Here is a 19,575-nt window from a genome sequence, read left to right as displayed (position 1 = left end):
ACAGCAGCTCCTGTACGGACTTTTCACCAGCTAAGTTCCACCTGCAGCTTTTCTTGAGCATTAATGTAAAGAGCTAGTCATGCCTTTTCTCCAGAGAGAGTACAGAATGCAGGTTAAGATCCAGACTTTGGAATTAAATACACCCGAGTTCAACTTGGGGGCCTACTCTTTACCACCTGCATGGGCTTTGACCACACTGCCTGACCTCTCTAAGCTAAGGGTCCACACCTCTAAAGCTATAATGATGCCTACCTGCAGTTTTACTGCGATCATGACATCGAGGGTGGTTATGAAGTGCCCAGCACAGTGCCTGGCCAAGGGATAGCCAGTAGTTTTGGTTTTTCCTTGTTATCTTTCTCCCCTGTTACTCCTCTTTTCTCTAAAATTTGGCAGCAGGCCCAGCTGGCGTGGCTCAGCGGCTGAGCATCGACCTAGGATCCAGGAGGTCACAGTTCGATTCCTGGTCAGGGTACATGCCCGGGTTGCGGACTCGATCCCCAGTGGGAGGCGCACAGGAGGCAGCCGATCAATGACTCTCATCATTGATGTTTCTCTCTCTCTCCCTCCCTTCCTCTCGCTGAAATCAGTAAAGATATATTTAAACAAACAAACAAATAAAATCTGGAAGCAGCTGCTGTGGAGTGTGCGTACATTCCACCCTTAGATGGAAAGGAGTTTTAGTCTGCAGGTGGCACTCAGAGGTTCCCGGCTCTCAATACTGATTAGGTAATACACCGACTTTGAAAAATACTCGATGCTTAGTTTGGTACACATTTGAAGCCTTAAGCATCTCTTCATTGTTTTCTCTGGGTAAAATAGTATACTTTTGGGAACCCGCATCCACAGAAAAGTTTCTTTAGCATATGGAGAAGTCAATTGCTCTTCTAATTTGGCCCCACATCACCTTCTCCCCACCACTCACCAATTTTTGGTGAAATCTGCTCTCAGACATCCTAAAGGCTAAATTAGTGTCTGTCCCTGGGCTAAGCCTTCAAATTCCATTGTTAGTTTCCCTTCTATTACTTATCCAAGCCTTTCTTCAATTTTTCTATCTCAATCTTACGTGATTTTCATGTAATTTTTACGTGATTTTTTTACCTTATTTGATTTTTTGGCTTTATGAAATTCACATTCTAGTGAGCAGAATTTCCTAACCCATCAATTCTGGAGGTCAGTTAATCCATAAGTTCTCTAAAAGCTCCCAATTGACTTTAAAATGGATTCTTAGATTTCTCTGGAACCCCAATCTTTAACAGTGATCACCCCATTATTACTTCTTGGTTCTCATTGCTGTTTTGTTTGTTGTAAAATAAAAATTAGCACAACTATCAGCATCAGCATCATCGTTCAACTCCTATGTCTCCATGGAGATTGCCTATGATTTTGCCTCCCCACGATTTTCCAGCTCCAGCCCCCGCCCCGATGCAAACACCTATAGCCAAATTACACTGGATATTTATTTCTGTCCCTTCATTGCTTTAGAGCCTGTGAATGTAGGGTAGGCTACTTTGCATTTTTGTGACCAGTCCAGCTTTTAATACTAAGTAATTTTATACAGTAATTTTTTTCTTAGTTATTTAACTCTTAGCAGATTTATGCTGCATTTTGATTTTTGTTCTATTACAATTTTAAATTTAGTTAACCAACATTATTTATTTTTGCTTATATTAAGAGAATGATTTGTCACTAGTTGTCAAAATACCACATAGGCTCTCATAAAATGCAAATCGGATTTTTGTGTTTATGAGCAATTTTTTGAATTAGGTCTCGAGTATGCTCCCATAGAGATGAAATTAATATTTAGCATCTGAGGGTGCAGTCTGCTCGAATCTCCCAGATATTGAAGTTCAAGGGACCCAAGAAAATATGAGCCACTCTTTTTGGCTGCCTGAGTTCTATGCCAATAGAGGAGAAACATACAAGGCAGGTGGAAATAAAATATCATTTTTATTAATGATGCCACTGAAAGTGGTGGCTCACATCTACTGAATGTCAGAACTGGATGGAGCTGCCCACTCGGACCCCAGTTCAGGGCAGGGGCAGGCATCCTCCACCGAGGCCCCGGCCTGCTCCTCCAGCACCCGTGCTGCGGATGAGTCGGGGAGACTGGGGGTTTCCTGAAGGCAGCTTGCTCCCCTACAGGGAAACAAGAAGTGCCAGGGTCTGAGCTATGACAGTTTCTCTTTGCAGATTGTCCTTAATCGTTTAGATTATGTCACCCCTCTTCCTCTGGAAAGTTATAAAACAACGGTAAAGAGATACTAGGAGTCTCTTGGTGGGATTTCTTCAGTGTGAAAGGCAACAGGAGGAGGCAGGCAGAGGGAGTTCCCTTTCCCTTCCCTTTAGCTTTGGGGCGTTAGGACGTGACTTGCTAAATTTTAATGACTCATCTCTGTATGAATGTCCAAGGAGCCACCTTCTGCTCTGGCCATGCTAATGATGTTTTCCTTGACTTTGCTGTTAAAATTTCCAGTCTGTGTATCTGCTTCAAGCCCTCGTTACCCCTGCTCCAGTCACTCACGAGGGCTTCAGGAAAGGTCTAGTAGTTTGTATCAGCTGGAGATCTTCCTGATGCAAATATCAGAAGCTCTCCCCAAAGGCTTTAACCACAGAAGGGAGTTAAAGTCCAGAGTTGCCTGGCTGGATCCAGACCTTCAAATACCATCATCCTAGAAAAATTGTGTTTCTGCGTGAGTTGTTTTCTGGGTCCCCTGTCTTCTCAGGCAGGTCCAGTCCCTTGGGTTATTGCATGGCCACTGGCTCTCTAGGCTTCCTTCTTACCCCTACAGCAAGCCTTCTTTGCAAAAACTCCTCTTTCGTAAGTGTTCTAGCAAAATCCCTGGAGCTGAACGCTACTGGACCAGCGCAGGTTGCTGCTAGTGCAGTGGTTCTAAGGGTGGTTTCCAGATCAGCCACATAAGTGCCAACTCAGAACTTGTTAGAAATGCAGACTCTCAGCCTGCACCCCAGACTTTTGAATCATAAACTCAGGGTGTGGCCCAATGAACTGTGTTTTAATAATCCCTCCAGGTGATTCAGGTGCATGCTAGAGTTCTTAGGTCCTAGGGTTCCCTCTAAGGCTAGGGGATCGAATATGTTGAGTGGTTTGGTCTAAGTTAGCTTGAGTACTTCCAGAGCTAGGATGGGGTCAGCTTCATCCAGCCCAGATGGTTAAAAAGTGAAGTGCGGAGGGTAACTTTCCAAAAGAAGATCAAGGGTTATTATCAGCAAAAGCAATAGTCACTGGGAAAATGAAATGAACAGATGTTCTACAATAGAAACTTTTCCAAAAGTGCAGCCATGCGCTACTTAACATGAATCTGGTCTAAGGATGTGTCCTTAGATGATCTCGTTGTGCGAACATCGCTGCGTGTACTTCCATAAAGCTGGATGGCATAACTTACTACGCACATTGGTTATATGGCACAGCCTATTGCTTCTAGAATACACACCTGCACAGCATATCACTGTACAAAACAACACGAGATTAAATCAAGCACAAGAGAAAATGATGCAGTCAAGAGATGCGATAAACACAGATGTGTGAGGCTGCTTCCAGTCTAACACCCCCTACTGTTTTACAGCAAACTTTATAAGTACAGTACACACTAGAATCATGATGAAAAGTGTAGGGTGGTAAATACATAAACTGGTAACATAATCATTTATTATCATTATTAAGTATTAGTCCTGTACATGACTGTATGTGCTGTGCCTTTATACGACTGGCAGGGCAGTAGGTTTGTTTACACCAGCACCACCACGATCCTGTGAGTAATGCATTGGCTGAGATGTTCCTACAGCTGCAATATCACTAGGCGATAGGAATTTTCAGCTCCATTATAACCTTATGGGACCATTGTTGTACGTATGGTCTGTTGTTGAGGAAAACGTCATTATGTGCTGCATGATTGTACTAGCGACTGAATCATTAGGTGGTGAATTATTACACCAAGAAATATTTGGCAGTGAGTACCTAAGGCTTGTTTGTTTTCTCTTTACAAGGGTTAGGAGAAAAAAGGCTTTTCTTCTTATATTATATACTAGGACCCAACTGTTTTTCTTAATGGAGAAAACTAATAGTTTTATCTTTTAACTTGAATTACCTGTGATCTCATATCTTCTCATCTATGATGGGACATCTGAGCAGCTGGATGAGAGTGTGGGATTCAGGATATGTAACTTGGGTTGGGCCAGTAACTAGCTCCCCCACTGAGGCCAGGTCAGGTATATAGTGTATTGAGTATTTTGTTTTTTGGAACTGACTCAAGAAAACTGAATATTTTGTATGGGGGGAAAAATCAGACCTAAAAGATACAGTAAAGAAGCTATGACAAAACATGGTAACTTTTCCTGTTGGTATCCCATTTATGATTTTCACAGGTACGATGCTGGGAGATCATACCCGCCTGGAATTCCACAACATTGAAACTGGGATCATGACCGAGAAGCGTTACATCTCCGTGGTCCCCTCCAGCTTCATTGGCCACTTGCAGAGCCTCATGTTCAATGGCCTGCTCTACATTGACTTGTGCAAAAACGGCGACATTGACTACTGTGAACTGAAGGCTCGTTTTGGACTGAGGAACATCATCGCTGACCCGGTCACCTTCAAGACCAAGAGCAGCTACCTGAGCCTGGCCACCCTGCAGGCCTACACCTCCATGCACCTCTTCTTCCAGTTCAAGACCACCTCGGCGGACGGCTTCATTCTCTTCAACAGTGGCGATGGCAACGACTTCATCGCAGTTGAGCTAGTCAAGGGGTAAGTGGAAGGGATCACATGGCTGACGCTGGGTAGCTCAGCTCAAGCCTTACATAAAATATGGACATGAAGTGTCTATTTTCCTCCTCACCTTCTAGTCATCCTCACTGATTAAAAATATTTATGTAATGATTAGGGCTGGAAGGAAGAGAGTAAGTGTATTTAAAATCTTTACTAACTCAATACTATGAGACTTTTTTACTGTGAAATGTAGCCTATATACCTATGAAAAAAACCTCATTTTTGCAAAAGAGGAATATGGGGTACATTGCTTCTTTGAGGCAGCAGTATTATCTGCAGCCACTATATTTATAAGAAGAAATGAAATATAGATATTTTTGGTACTATCATGAGACCATAAATGTAACTTTTAAAAATCTGTTCTGTCTTCAAGACATTTTACTACCATGTGCTGGAAAATAGTCAAAGCAAAAGCAAAACCAGAACAAAACTCCCCAAACAGACCCATGATTGACTGTGAATTTCAGTGTCGCCCCCTAGTGTTTGGAGTGTACCACCCGCACTACTTCCTGGCTCTGATTTTTACTAGGTAGCGTTCAAGAAGTAGACTCTGTGAGTATGAAATTAAAGTGAAATCTTCTAGATTAGTATCTGACTCTTCTTGTATCCTAAATCAAGCTTTAATTATTCCTGCGTGATACCAGTTTAGCATGGAGGATTCGAAGCCCCACGTGTCACCGTACACACATTGCCATTAAACAACTTCAGGGAATCTCATGTCATTGTTTGTTTTCTCTCCTAGGTACATTCACTATGTGTTTGACCTTGGAAATGGCCCCAATGTGATCAAAGGCAACAGTGACCGCCCCCTGAATGACAACCAGTGGCACAATGTCGTCATCACCCGGGACAATAGCAACACTCACAGCCTGAAAGTGGACACGAAGGTGGTCACTCAGGTTATCAATGGTGCCAAAAATCTGGATTTGAAAGGTAAGCCTTGTAAAGAAGTGTATCCTTGTTAGAGCATTTCCTACCGTTGCAAGGCTGTTTCCAGAGGCAAGCTGCAGGCTCTGAGCACTGTGTATTTTTGAGGCATAATGCATATTCTCTTTTAACGACACTGAATTGTGCCACAGCACAATGTATCCAGTGTTTACTTAGGCCACCCCTCAAGGGATGCTTCACTTTCTCTGTACACCCTGGGGGCTGAGCGATGAGGTGATAAATGACAAAATGGGAGAGACCCTAACACAGAGCAAGAAATAGAGGTTTGGAACCTCGCTTGAATCATTTACTGTCTGGGTGACTTTGGTAAAATCTTTTAGCTGGGTACAGCTTCTGTATACTTTTTTTTCAAGACGAGGATAGTAATTGTTGCTAAGTTTAGGGGCTGTTAGGAAGTTTAATGGACTAATGTCTGTAAAACTCTCAGCATCCTATCGGTAACAGGCACATAAAAAGCATTCAATAAATGGTTTTGTTGCAAATGTTAAGCTTTATCATAAAATGGTAATAGTACCTACCTACCTACCTCATAGACTGTCGATGGTGATTAAATTTGTGAGATGCTGTTTCTAAAATGAATGGCACATAAGAAATGTTAGTTTTCTCTTTGTACGATGTAGAAACTCTGGCAATTTTATTTTGTTTATGCTGTTTCTCTCCCCCAGCTCTGTCACCATTATCTGAATGAATGGCCTCAGGTACACTGGCTTTAGTTGATGAGGCTTCCAATCCTTGACTCATTTGCTGTTACTACCTGCTTTCCTTTCCAGGTGACCTCTACATGGCGGGTCTGGCCCAAGGCATGTACAGCAACCTCCCAAAGCTCGTGGCCTCCCGGGATGGCTTTCAGGGCTGTCTGGCATCAGTGGACTTGAACGGGCGCCTGCCAGACCTCATCAATGATGCCCTCCATCGGAGTGGACAGATCGAGCGTGGCTGTGAAGGTACAGCCTCCTTTCTTGCTAAGCTGTAGCCTTGTCGCAAGCACCGAGCCTCTTTGCTGCCTCTGCCAGTGCCTTCTTCCCCGGTTCACCAGTCCTCTCTTAATCCCACTCACCATCTGACATTGCATCACCATCAGTGTCCTCTGCCACTGCTGAGTATGTGAAGACGTGTGCCACCCGCTCTCCAGGAATGTATGTTGGCAGATGTCTTCCCAGTGTCACATACTTGCCGATTGAGGACCTTTCCTGGCGTTGACATCAGGCTTCTCCTGACTTGTGCCTTTGCTTCCAGCATGGCTGAAAGGGCATTGGGACTGGTATTTATGCTTTACCACGTGGGGAGGTACAAACCAGAGACTCCTCTATGGGTGTCACCATTAATGAAATGTTTCTTAGGTTGCTAATGGTGATGGCATTATTTAATGCAAACCCAGCAGGAGGTGGGAAGATGATGTCAGAATGCCATCATGATGGAAGGAAATTAACATTTATTGAGTACTTACTAGATGTGAAGGCTTGTTAAGCAGAGCCTTGGTGTGCTGTGGTGGAACAGCCTGCTCTTCGATATGGAAAAAGACTTAGATTTAGGTCCGGATCGTAGCTCTTATTAGCTGTGTGACGTTTGACAAGTTACATAACCTCTCTAATCTACATCTCCCTCACTTGTAAAACAGTGCAATAAAACTTACCTTGGAAGGTAATATCCATGAATCAGAGATATAGATAAAACGTCTGGTACCTACACAGTGAGTACTCAATAAATGGTAGCATTATTATTTACAAATGTTATTTCACGTGAGACATATAATAACATTGCATGCTCACCAGTGCAGCACAGCAAACCATGCTCAGCCTGTTTCTCTAGGTGATCGATCCCTGTCTCTTCAGATAGTCACTTAATTTTACAGATCTTGAGTCTAATAGTTCTTTACTGTATGTAAAAATAATCTAGTTCTAGCAGGCAGAGGGCAGCAGTGAATGTTTTCAGCCTTTCCTATATTGGGTAGACTGAAAAAGTGACTCTTACCTAACTGGACAGGCAAAGAGGATGTCTGACCTGTCACTAGGACCTATGTGTCCTTTTGTCTGGTTGAGCCTCATGGTCCTTTGTGCAATATATTGAGTTTCCTTGTAGCCCTCATTAATTTACTATAGCGATTTTCAACCTTTCCATCTCACAGCACACATAAACTAATTGCTAAAATTCTGCTGTACACCAAAAAATATTTTAAATTTGTTTCCTATCTGGCAAAAAAAATAGGTATTATTTTAATTCATTCACAGTAGACGGCTATTGTGCTGGCTGCTGTCAATTTTTTAAATTTGACAACCTAAGGGAAAAGAGATCAGTGCCCCTGACTAAATAGGTGTAGTGTGCTTTAAAAATCCTGTGGCATGCTGGTTGAAAATCGCTGATTTACCGCATCCAACCTGTTCATTCATCTCCAGCGTTCAACTTCATTTATTGCCCTATTCTTACCAGCTTTCAGCTGGGTTTGCCCGCCACCTTAAAGCACATTTTTATACAAGCTTCCCATCAGCTCCCCAGGCTGATTTGCAGTGTGGAAGTTGTTTCTCCTTCCCTAAGAGTCCGTTTCCCAGGGGGCATTGGCAATAAGACTGGCTGTTCCTATAACCCACTGCAGTTCCCCTACACCAGGGATATCTCAAGTTCTGAGGGCCAAACGGGTGTGTGCGTACATGAGGGGCAGAAGGTTGGGAATCTCCAGGCACCTAAAGTAGCCACTTGGCTTTCTAGGCCTGGGAAGGCACAGTTTCAGTTAACTCAAGAGTGTTTGTCTTATTGCCTTGCTCTTAGTTCCTTTGGGCATTAAAAGGCAATCCTGAGATAGATGCAGCATTTGGGAATTAAGTTAGGTGTCTTAGGTTCGAAGATTGTAGAATCACAGTTATTCCAATGATCCTGGAATAATTCATCATATCAACTTAAATCATACGATAAAAGCACGTATTGGAAAGCGTAAGGCATGCCGCATATGTTCAATATTTCTCTCGTGCCATCAGTCCTTCAGATTTGAAAGTTAACAGGGATCATCCATTTAACTCTACAGCAATGTGCGTGATAGAAATATCATGAGTCACATATGTGATTGTAAATTTTCTTGTAGCCACATTTGAAAAAGGCAGAAAGTGACAGGTAAAATTTATTTTAATTTTACATTTTATTTAGTGTAACCCAACATATCAAAAATGTCATTTCAGCATATAATCCATATAAAATTGTTAAGACACTTTACTTTTTTTCATACTAAGCCTTCAAAGTCGAGTATGGATTTTATACCACTAGCCACCTCAATTCAGACCACAGTCCTCTAAAGTGCTCGGTAGTCACATGTGACTGTGGCCACTGTATTGAAAGCACAGTTGCATAGAGTATGAAAATCAGAGTGTGGGAACATAACGCTGTAGTATTGGATTAACAGGAAGTCTAAACTCACTTTTGTAAAAGGGGACTGAAATGTATAGCATAAAGGGAGGAATGGACCCCAGTTAAGAAACCTTTAAGAAAAGCAGTAAGAGCATTAGTGAGAGAAAATTACCCATTAGAGTGGAGAAAATGTCCCTGTCCCTACCTACAGCTCTGTGTGCAGTTCGCTGTGACTCATCCCGAGCATTATGGTGGGTTCTAACCTACCTCCGAGTATGGGTGATTGGTCAAAGCTGGATAGTGTGCCTTGATGGCTCTACCATCTGAATCTATGGCAAGTGCCATGGGCCTAATAGCACTGCACTCTATTGCCATGGAGATAATTGCGATGGTTCCGCACGGCACATTGTGATGCCCGCCGGGTGGGATGAAGTAGAGGATGAGTGCTGAGGGAAGAAAGTCCCTGTTTATTGTACACAGATGACTTGGATAATTAGTCTAAGTGGCCAGGAAAAATGGCCAAAAAGTGGGTTAAGGCATAAATTACTGTCATTGGAAATTTGCACCATTGCGAATAAGCCCTTCTAAGAGATCCCGGGAGCTCTTTAGGGTGCTGTTGAAGGTAACAGGGAAGGTAATCAAGGTCACAGAACCTTGGAGAGACTGCAGAGGAGTGTCATCATTCTGAATCTCTGTGTAGAGCATGGGGCCTGCAAGAAAGCCGTTGAGTGTCAGGCAGCATGGGGATCATATGACATTTCTATGTAGAGAATAGGAAACAGGTAGGGGATGAGTCATTACTCAACCTGAATCTCTTCAAGATGGGAGATATGTTTTATTGTCACATATCTGGGGTATGTAGCCCAGGATAAATCATATGTTCTTGCCAAAGTCATTGATCATGACCCTTCAAGATGCTTCATTAGTAAGTGTATTACTTTCTGTATTATCTCTAACCCAAAAGAGTTCAAGATTATTTTTAAAACACACTAATCCACTACTCATTGGCTCTCAATTGTTTATACTAAGAAAGAAAACATCTTGAACTAGGTTTTGATTTTATGTCTCTAATATATGCAGAGTGTATAATTTAGATTAAGTGTGATTAACTGGACAACTCTTGGCCAACATCCAACTGTGACCTCCAACCTCTCATTTTGGGTTAGGAGTTTTATAATGTCTGATTCAGAACTAGGAATTTGATAATGTCTGATTCAATACTCAGCTGGGAAATACATCTTTCTCTCTGGAGACCAGCTTTGCTACGGGGGCATGTACCAGCTAGAAATGCAATTCCACAATTGCAGATGGTAAACCCCTGAGAGGAACACCGTGCTTCACTCTAGGACTGGCATGAATAAAGAAAAAGGACATTGGCTTGTGCCTTTTTGCCCACAGACATTTGGATTTGTCTATCTTTTCATAAATTAAACAAATCGAGCTCTTTGGTGGCCCCAAATCATCTTGATACAAATGCCCAATTCTAGTGCTACATTCCTTGGTGGCATTTTCAAGAGGTTACGTAGAGTGCTCCCAGTGACTCTTCCATGCTTAACTCCTACATGTGCAGAATTATTTGTGTGTGTCTGGTTGTGCACATGTGTGTTTCAGTCTGGCCATGCACTACCCTTTTTCCTTGATGTTTAACCTGACCGATGGAGAATCACTTTTCTGGACCATATGCCTGGGGGCTGGCTGTGTGGATGGCGGAAGGCTCTTGTGATCACTGCTTGTGCTTTGTCAAGTCTGGTGTCGCCCTGCCCTTGCTCTGCTCACCTGGCTCTGATGAGGCCTGCTCTGCCCTGTTCTGTGCATCCCCCGTCTGTGCTGTCTTTGGAGAACCTGTAGAGCATTTCAACTGTCTGTTTGAGTGCTGTTGGTTATGCCGATTGTATTTCCATTTCTGTAATGTTACCCTGGTTTATTCTACCTCTTACTAACCTCTGGTTATTGTTTTCACCTTTCCTGTTCTTTTGCTAACAAAGTTGCGTTGACCAAAGCTGACCTACAAGGTAGAGAAGGTTCTTGTTCCCATTTATCCCTTTGGACTGAAAGATGCCCTGTGTAACCCTTGGTATATTTTCCTTAGAGGACTTCAAGCTGTCACACCTCTTGGACAGCAGCAATTGTGGGAGGGGGCTGAACTCTGCGTTCTTCAGAAAGTGTGGCAGAAAACCCAGATTAATGCATGAAAAATAACAAACGTGAGACCTCTTGGGGATGGGAACATGATTTTGTTTTGGAGGGACCAAAGAGGTTTGACAGCACTCCATATTGTGACTACCCACCAACATATTAATCTACTTCTGGAAATGGTCAAATGCCTCTCCAAGCAGTTGCTACGGGGGGGTTGTCTCTTTTCAACAGATGGAAGGTAGCTCTTGTAAAAAGTAAAAGGAACACAGGCCACGTGTTCTTAATTTATTATTTTCTGGGTCAGGGAGGTCATCTCTCAGAGCAGGACTTTCGAGTGCTTGAGCCGTATAGAGGAGAATGGGATTTTCTCTGGACTCATTTGGAGAACATACTTTGAGGCATTTGGGTGATATTAATATCATGAAAGCATTCTAGAGAGTTATATGTCCCGTTGGGGGTTCTGGTTGAGCACTTCAACTTCCTGTTTTGTGAGCTGAAGGAAAAAGCATCCTTGAGAAAGAAGAGGGTCTGTGGGTTTTATCCTGGATACCCTTTAAAATGCCTTCCTGAGCGATCTCAGTGAGTTGGCCGCAGACCCTGCTCCTTCTGCGATCCACACGGGCACCTTTCGAAGTCAGCGACGGTCCACAGGTCTAATCACGCCAGGCCGCGCTGACTCAGAACAGCAAGCCGGGAACAGGCAGTGCAGGTGTCTTTTGGCTGATAGTTACGCAGGTGGTTGGGGCTCAGACGGTCTCTGCAGAGTTTGCAATCAGCAAAAATTGTTAGAATCGATTAAGACAAAGATAGCTTTAAAAAATACTTTACCCTGAAAGATCATTTACTTTGCTGTGACTTGTTATATGTGAGGCACGTGGCCAGGACAAGTGTCGATCTCTTGAGTGGGCATCAACTAAGGCTTTTCTGTAGCCATTTTGGTAACATTTTCCTTCACCCCCTTTTAGCAGATTTACATATATGCCAATTTATAATGAAATTAATGAAAAGAGCATGCTGGATCAGTACTTTGAAGTCCAACGTAGCTGTAGAATAGCTTTCATTGTCAAAGTATGTAGGGCTATTCCAGTAATACCGAAGGCAGCTATGTTTAAACATTCTGTTCAATTGTCAAAATAGGTCTACATGTCACTGTGGAAATGGAGAGGAGGGAGATGGGGGCAGCATTCGAGCTACACGGAGAGACAAGAGACAATCCAAGGTTGTCATAGCTTCTCATGAACAGATTTATTAGATGAAACGAGACAACGGTATCTCCTCATAGACTTTACCATAATTCTTCATGCTAAGAGCTATGGGTTTTGAATCCCCGGAACCTAGCACAGGTCTTCTTACATAGGGACTTCATGTGAAGAAAAATGATCTTAAAGTTCTCATTCAAAGGAAAAATGGTTTGCGGGGATCAAGACGAAGAACTGATTGGTTCCTACACCGACTGTGAATTGCGCAGATACAGATTTGAGGGCATAGCAGTTTGGTGTAGCTTCACTTTCCCGTTTGCAGAAGCAGTCTAGTCATTTGGATGGTTTTTATGTTATTACTCAATTGACCCCAGTTCTTTCCCATTCTTGTCATGACTTGACAGTCTCTTTGTGGCAGGGGCTGTTATTCTTTGTAATTGTTTTGGATCATTTTACTCTTTCCTCATATTATGGCAAAATATCTTTAGGATGCAAATGCCTTTACTTTGTATTTTCGTGACATTGGGGTTTGGAATAATGCTTATGCTGGCTTCTTCAGCAGCAGCCTGTGGGCACAGATAATACTAATTACCATTAAGTGGTAAGAGCAAGAAACATATGACGAAGAAATGAGACCATCTGAAATGTGCAGGAAAATGGTATTCGGAAGGAACTGGAATGGTGGGGGTCTAGAAAATGGAATAATGGTTCTGGACAAGTCACCAGCTTGCATCCTCTTGTCATTGTGTTTTTGGGGTGATGTTTTTTTCCTCTCTCTAAGTTTATTAATTTATTTTAACTTCTCCAGTGATTGTGTTGTTGAATTTAGCAGGAACTCAGCTGCGCCCATGTATCAGGTACTCGGCTGGGTACTGGAGTTACAGATGAGATACAGTCTCTGAGTTCGAGTTAAGTCAGTAGCAGATCAGCCAGTAAGTACACTGCAGGGTGCAAGCCGCTCGGCCGGAATGGACGCGGAGCACGCTGCTGTGTGCTGACGGCGGTCATGGCGGGTGCTCGGCAGATTTTCTCCTGCAGAATTTGAGCCGAGTCTGAAGGACAGCCTGTGTTAGGTGGGTGGGAGCTGGAAGCACATGCAAGAGCGTGGCCAATTTGGGGACCTACAAGAAGCTCAACGTGGCTAGAATAGTGCGCATGTAGGGCTGTGATCAAAGATGAAACTGGAGGGGTAGGACGGCGACAGGTGATGGCAGACGCTTTGTGTAAGGAGGTCGGAGACTTGGGTTCAGTTTTCACCTCATCAAGATCCCTGCCAGCGGGGGGAGAAGGCCGGGAACCAGAGCAGAGGGTAGGGCTGGGAGGGAAGCAGCGCATTTCAAGATAGAGGGAAGAGGCGTGAGCCCAATGCCTGGGACGGTCGCCGGCTAAGAAGGTAAACGTGTTTCCCTCCCGGATCAGACCTCTGAGGAGCGGGGGAGAAAATGAGTTTCTCCTCATGTTTGTTTTTCCGCCACCCCACAGTGTCACCCTGTGTCACAGCAGATACATTTACAGGTATGACAGAAGGTGTCAGGGAAGACCTGCACGGACCAGGGCGGACTTTGCATCCCTTCCGGCTAGGAGACAGCGTGGGTAGAGGGCGGGGGTGCTCCTTCGAGGCCCGTGGGAGGTGTTCCACTGCTGAGAGGGGGGGTCCCTTGACTCTCAGGGTCCCTTGAATAGAATGACACTGCCCATGGACCTTTCAGAAGTAACCTTCTAATTCCTGTTTATTTGCAAGAGGGTGTTCCTGGAGAGGAAGAGATTCCTTAAAAGCCTGACCATATGAGAAAGGAGCTGCACAACCATAAAATAAGAATTATTTGACCTATGAGGAGTAAGGCGGATGACCCATAAACTGTGAGAAATAAAAGAATAGTTCTTTATTGGGTTAGGTAGTTAATCAGAACAGCCTCTCCCCACTTTCCATTGTAATGCCCCTAGCAAGTTTTGCTTCTGGGGTTGAATGGCATTTTTTCTAGAAATGTATGCTGTCCCTCTGCCCAGATGGTAGCTACGAGGTGGGGGGCAGGAATTGATTAGATCTGCTTCTAAGTGTTGTGTATCTTAAGTCAATAAACAGATTGGATTTGGATGCCTTGGAAACCTGAAGATTCTTTCACATCATTTTAGATAAGAGTGGGCATCAGCCAAACATATCTAATAGGTAAAGGGAATTTTAACTCTCCAACCTTCTTTACTGTGGAGATGGCAGATCCCAACTCCATTTTCTCCCAGGCGAAGGGCCACATCACATTCTCCGCTGTATTTTATGTGGTGAAATGTAGCGTTTGACCTAATAGAAGTCAGCTCCTCAGAATGGTTTGCTTTTTGGGGGTTAATAAGGAAGACAGGAATTAAATGGACCCACAGTGGCTCCTGCCTCCTGACTCTCAGCATCACGTAGCACGTGTCTCCCAGGAGAACTGTGTAGTTATGACTTACTGCCTCTGCCACGCTGTGTCCTGTTTCTAAACTGCGGACTGACTACACACCCAACTGAAATGGTGGGGAGAACTTGATTTTCCTTCCCAACGGAACTGATAGTACCTTTTATTGAGGGTCCACTTAGTGTAGACACATGCTAAATAAAGGCTTGGCTAATTGTATGTCCATGATGTAGATACTATCACCATTTCGTGGGTGACTTTGTAAGCTTTGCACATGTATCTCACTTAATGCTCACACTATGTGAGGTAGTCATAATTTCTATGTCTACTATATAGATGAGGAAACAGGTTCAGATAATTTAGGGAGCTAGCCCCAAGGCCACGTTGCTAGTAAGTGACAAAGCTGAGGTTTAAAGCCTGTGACATTTTCCCTACTGTGCCATGTGACATGAGTCTGGATTTGCCTATTTCCAAAGCAGAAACTGTGCACAGGTGACCGGAGAGTGTCTGAGAGTGTCCTCCAAGCTGATTTTATGGTAGATGTTTTCACATCGCTATTTCACTAAGTTCCAGAGATATTTGCACAATTATGTGAAAGCAAAGTATTTTAAATACCTATCTTTTTGTTGAGCCTGGCTTTTGAAACCCGTTTTCTCTCTCTTTCATAAATATGCCCCAACACTCTGCTACATCAGTGCCGAGAAAAGGAGGAAATACCAAAATTGAGGCCTCAGTTTACATTTTCTGAATCTTCTAAGGGCCTGCTCATGGTTTAAAAAAGAAGGAATGATCTAATCATTTGGCCTTTATGACCCGGGCACCCTCTGAGAAGAGGGAGGTTTGACCAAGATGACTCTGATGCCTCCGTTCTCCCACCTTCACAAACACCCCACGGGGGCAGACCTCGACCCCTGCCTCTCCATTGCCACGAGGTGGCGTGTGTGTAAAAGCTTTATGCACAGGGCGTGCTTATACTCTGCAGTTCATCGGCCATTGAGGGCAGTGCTGGCTCCAGCAGAGGGATTTTCAGAAGGTTTGCAAGCTGGTTGACGTTGCATAACATGAATTCCCTTGAAATTGGCTGTGGTGGGAGCATTTTATACTCTGGAAATGGGGCTACAGAAATGTTACAGATCGGGTTTGGTTATTATTTCTTTTTTCCTCGAGTCCTGGTTGTTTAACTTTCACCAGCACAGGACCCATCAAAGGCCATTGGCAATAAAGACCTCATGAGAGCATCTTGGTTTCAACCAATTTCTATGCCCTTCTTGACTTACTTATACCTAATGTATGACTAGGGCGCTGAAATGAGAATAGGAATTTTATTGAAATGAGAATAGGAATTTTATTGAAACTGCCCCATGTGTTAGATTTTGTCCGTCTTTTTCACTCATCACCCTAAACAAGTGACTTTTCTTGAAAAGAGGGAACCATAAGCACCTGAGCATGCTTGGCCAGAGCAGTGTCAGTGCCTTTTGGGATTAGCCAGGCTTACAGCCTTGTCTTCAGGACAAAAACGTAAGATCTTGGGAACACAGCTGCTGTTCGTGCCACTGAAATTGTACAACGTTTAGGACCCTGTTCTTAGGCTTTGCTTAGCCTTCTTTAAACTAAGAAATAGAACATTCACTCCTCACTTGTCTCTCTGTATGAAGAAAGGCAACTTGATATGTTTAAGGATCATTGCTTTCTTATTTAAAATTAAACAGAAGTGAATTGGGGTTTTGCCAGTTAAAAAGGGATGGATCTTATGTTGTCTGTAAATGACTCTTCAGAAAAACCAAGACCCACCACTGTAGATGTAGAAATACTTCTGAGAGCTTCAGAAGTAGTTTTGCTGAAGGGACCAAGGCATGCAGCTAAGTAAGGAGACTGTTTCTAATGTCATGAACACCCTTCCTGAAGCCTCAGCACTTTAATTCTTATATTTTAGCAGTTGAGGCAGTAGGTGCTCAGGAAGCTGGTGAGGCCTTTCGCAGGTGTCCATACACCCATATGCACCAGTGCACATATCTCTAGGTCTTCATCTTCTCTTTTCCATTCTTTCTTTTCCCTCCTTCCCACCCAATTGCTGCTCACTTATTCTCTTTCCATGGGAGAGAGTATATTTTAAAAAGTAAAAGTGGAAATGTTTATGCACTTATCAGGAGTGGGAAATAAAGCTGAATGAAGGTGGGAGATGAGGTCTCTCTAGACAACCTATGGCATCTCTCATGAAGCTCCTTCCTGTGGCAGCTGTGCTTGTATGTGGTGGGCAAGCCCTTGGGTTGGCATGAGGTTCTGCTATGCCAGTGCTCCACATTCAGGTTTCACTCATAGACTCTAAGCCTGTTGACAAACAACTTATGCTTTGAGATGAAAGATGATGAATGTTGCTAAACCAACCCCACCTGGTGCCCACAACTGGTCAACTAGCAGCATTTGGCCTTTAGGATAAATGGACATTGGGAATCAGACTAGATCTATCACTGCCAGGCTTCCCACTCACCAAGCCCATCTCCCCAATATGGCCAAGACCTGCTGGTGCTGGTTTAGCAATATTTACAATTTTAAATTGAGATGTTTGAGGCATAGGTTTGGTTAAGTCCTACTTGGGCACTAATGGAAGGAAAGTACACTCCGATCCCAGTGTCCTGTGCTTCGGGCAGCACTGCTATCTCCAGAAACCTGCAAGTAATAAAAGATACTCTGTCAACTTTTGATTTCCTAGACCATGAAGAGGAGTCGACTAAATCAGTTTGCATGTACTGCAAAGGTGGATTTCAGCAGTAACAGGCATGAAATGACTGTCTGGGACAGTTCTCAAAGACCAAAACAATCTCACATTCAAGCAGAATGATAGAAAACTTGCGGCAGCCATCAGAGTTATAATCTGAAAAGAAAGAAAAATACAATGTGGTCCTTCCCAGTGAACTAAAGACAGAATTGGGAGTTAGAAATCCAAGTCCTAACATCAGGGACAACTTATATCGTCTTTTCATGCATACTTCTGTCACCTTGTCACTTTTCCTACTATACAAAAAAAGTCACCATTTTTGTCTCAAAAGGATAAGTGACTACTTTAGTGAGGATTGATTATATATCAAATACAAAAATTGTGTACACTATCCCCACACAGGGCTTTCCTAAAGCCTCGGTGCAGTTTTAAGTTCTTAATAATACCACTTTCTGAATGTGTCATTCCAAAGGTTTATGTTATCTTAGAATATCTGGAATTTTAGGGCGATTTGGAAGAATATTTTAGATAAAATTATTAAGTCCTTAGGAATGTCTGTTATGTGTATAAACATGCATTCAGATTTTTGTTCACATAATTGAACAAAACTAGGCCTTCCTGTTTATTTTTAATTGAATTTTGAAGTGAAATGGCATTTGAAAATTTTTCATGTTAAAAAACACATCGTTATTACACTAAAATCTTTCTCTGGCTGTAGGTTAGAAGTACCCTATTTAAGTTGCTCTTGGTCACCAGCGTCATCTATCTCTCTCTCTCTCTCGCGCTCTCTCTCTCTCTCTCTCTCTCTCACACACACACACACACACACACACCCTCTGGCTTGCCCACATCCATAGATGTTAGGTGGATCAGCTGTGGAGTTAGCAAGCTTGAGTTTGAAACCTCACTCTGCTACTTGCATGTGGGACCTTACAAATAATCACCTAACTCTTCTGTGCCTCAGTTTACTTTTGTGAAATCCCCGCCTTCCAGCTCAATCAGCAGCCAAAAAAGTTATTTTATTTTTGAAATTCTGGATGTCTTTATCCAGTAGGATGAGGCAGCAATAAAGGACTTAATAAATAACGCATTTACAGGCCATGCGATTGTGGGTTAAATAAATGGGGAGATACGGTGGAGGGTAAGTGAATGCTGGTGGGGGCTGCTTTAAAAAAACTGGTCTGAAGAAAGCCCATTTGGAGCTGAAGCTTAAGGAATGGGAATGAACCTGCCATTTGAAAATCTCAGGAAGTGGCCGAGTAAGAGGCAGAGACTGTGAAGGTGGGGATGGGCTTGGAGTGTGAGAGCGGAGGCCCTGCGATGGAGCAGAGCTCAGCCACCCCGTGGGAGAGGCGCAGGTGATTCCGGAGGCCCCCCCCCCAAGCCGCCACTGACCTGTGTTAGAGAGGAATTAACATGAGGAAGGGATGGCCAGGACACTGCGAGCTGGGGACAAGCAGGAGGCTGGAGAAGGAAGCGGGCGCCGAGGCTCTCAGCCTGGAAGGGGGGTCCGAGCGTCGTCTCAGATGGATTGGAGGCCGCTGCCGGTTCCCCTGTCCTCGCTGACGTTCTTGTTCTTAGATGATTACAGTGTGGCCAGTGCTCGGGATTATCCGATTCCACACGGCACGCTCCCTTTAACGCATGTGAAACAGATCCCGTGGAATCTGGAAATAACCTACAGATCCCTCTGTGTTTGATCCCTGAGCAGCCCTTGAGGAAGGGAACAGATTGCTCACTTTGAGGAGCACGGACACTCTCCCGCGCTCGGGGTTTGGAAGCAGAAGACACAGCAGATCAGGGGCTGCGGGTCCGATCAGCTCAGCTTTCCCGCCGCTGGCAGCGCGCCGGGCGCAGCGAGGACACAGTGAAGCCTATCACTCGCTTTCCAGCAGCGAGCGGCGTTCAGGCCTTGGGGGATAAATAGCAAAACCCCACGTGAAACAATTAGAGGATCCTCCCACCGAGGACAGTGCCTGTGTAATAAAGTGTTAACTGGAACATTACCCTATGCAGAAGTTAATGAGGCAGGCAGGCAGAGCAGGGCCACTAAGAAGAGGGAGAACT

General features: G+C 43.8%; 1 protein-coding gene across 8 annotated transcripts in view; it reads left to right on the top strand.

The window, feature by feature from the left end:
• The window catches only part of NRXN3 (neurexin 3), a 1,308,313-nt gene that overhangs the window by 559,220 nt on the left and 729,518 nt on the right, over window positions 1-19,575 (top strand). For 7 of the 8 annotated variants that reach the window (XM_087818808.1, XM_087818802.1, XM_087818795.1 and 4 more), the window contains 3 exons: window positions 4,384-4,765; window positions 5,529-5,719; window positions 6,505-6,678. In XM_087818808.1, the coding sequence (XP_087674934.1) occupies window positions 4,384-4,765; window positions 5,529-5,719; window positions 6,505-6,678 (747 nt within the window). Of the gene's footprint in view, window positions 1-4,383; window positions 4,766-5,528; window positions 5,720-6,504; window positions 6,679-11,052; window positions 11,080-19,575 lie in introns of all 8 variants that reach the window. The other variant, XM_087818791.1, reaches the window with a different exon arrangement.

Source organism: Miniopterus natalensis, chromosome 1 (genome assembly GCF_054644295.1).
Source record: "Miniopterus natalensis isolate mMinNat1 chromosome 1, mMinNat1.hap1, whole genome shotgun sequence".
NCBI classification, from domain to species: Eukaryota; Metazoa; Chordata; class Mammalia; order Chiroptera; family Miniopteridae; genus Miniopterus; species Miniopterus natalensis.
Note: the sequence above shows the minus strand (reverse complement) of the source record. Positions and strands in the feature narration are given on the sequence as shown.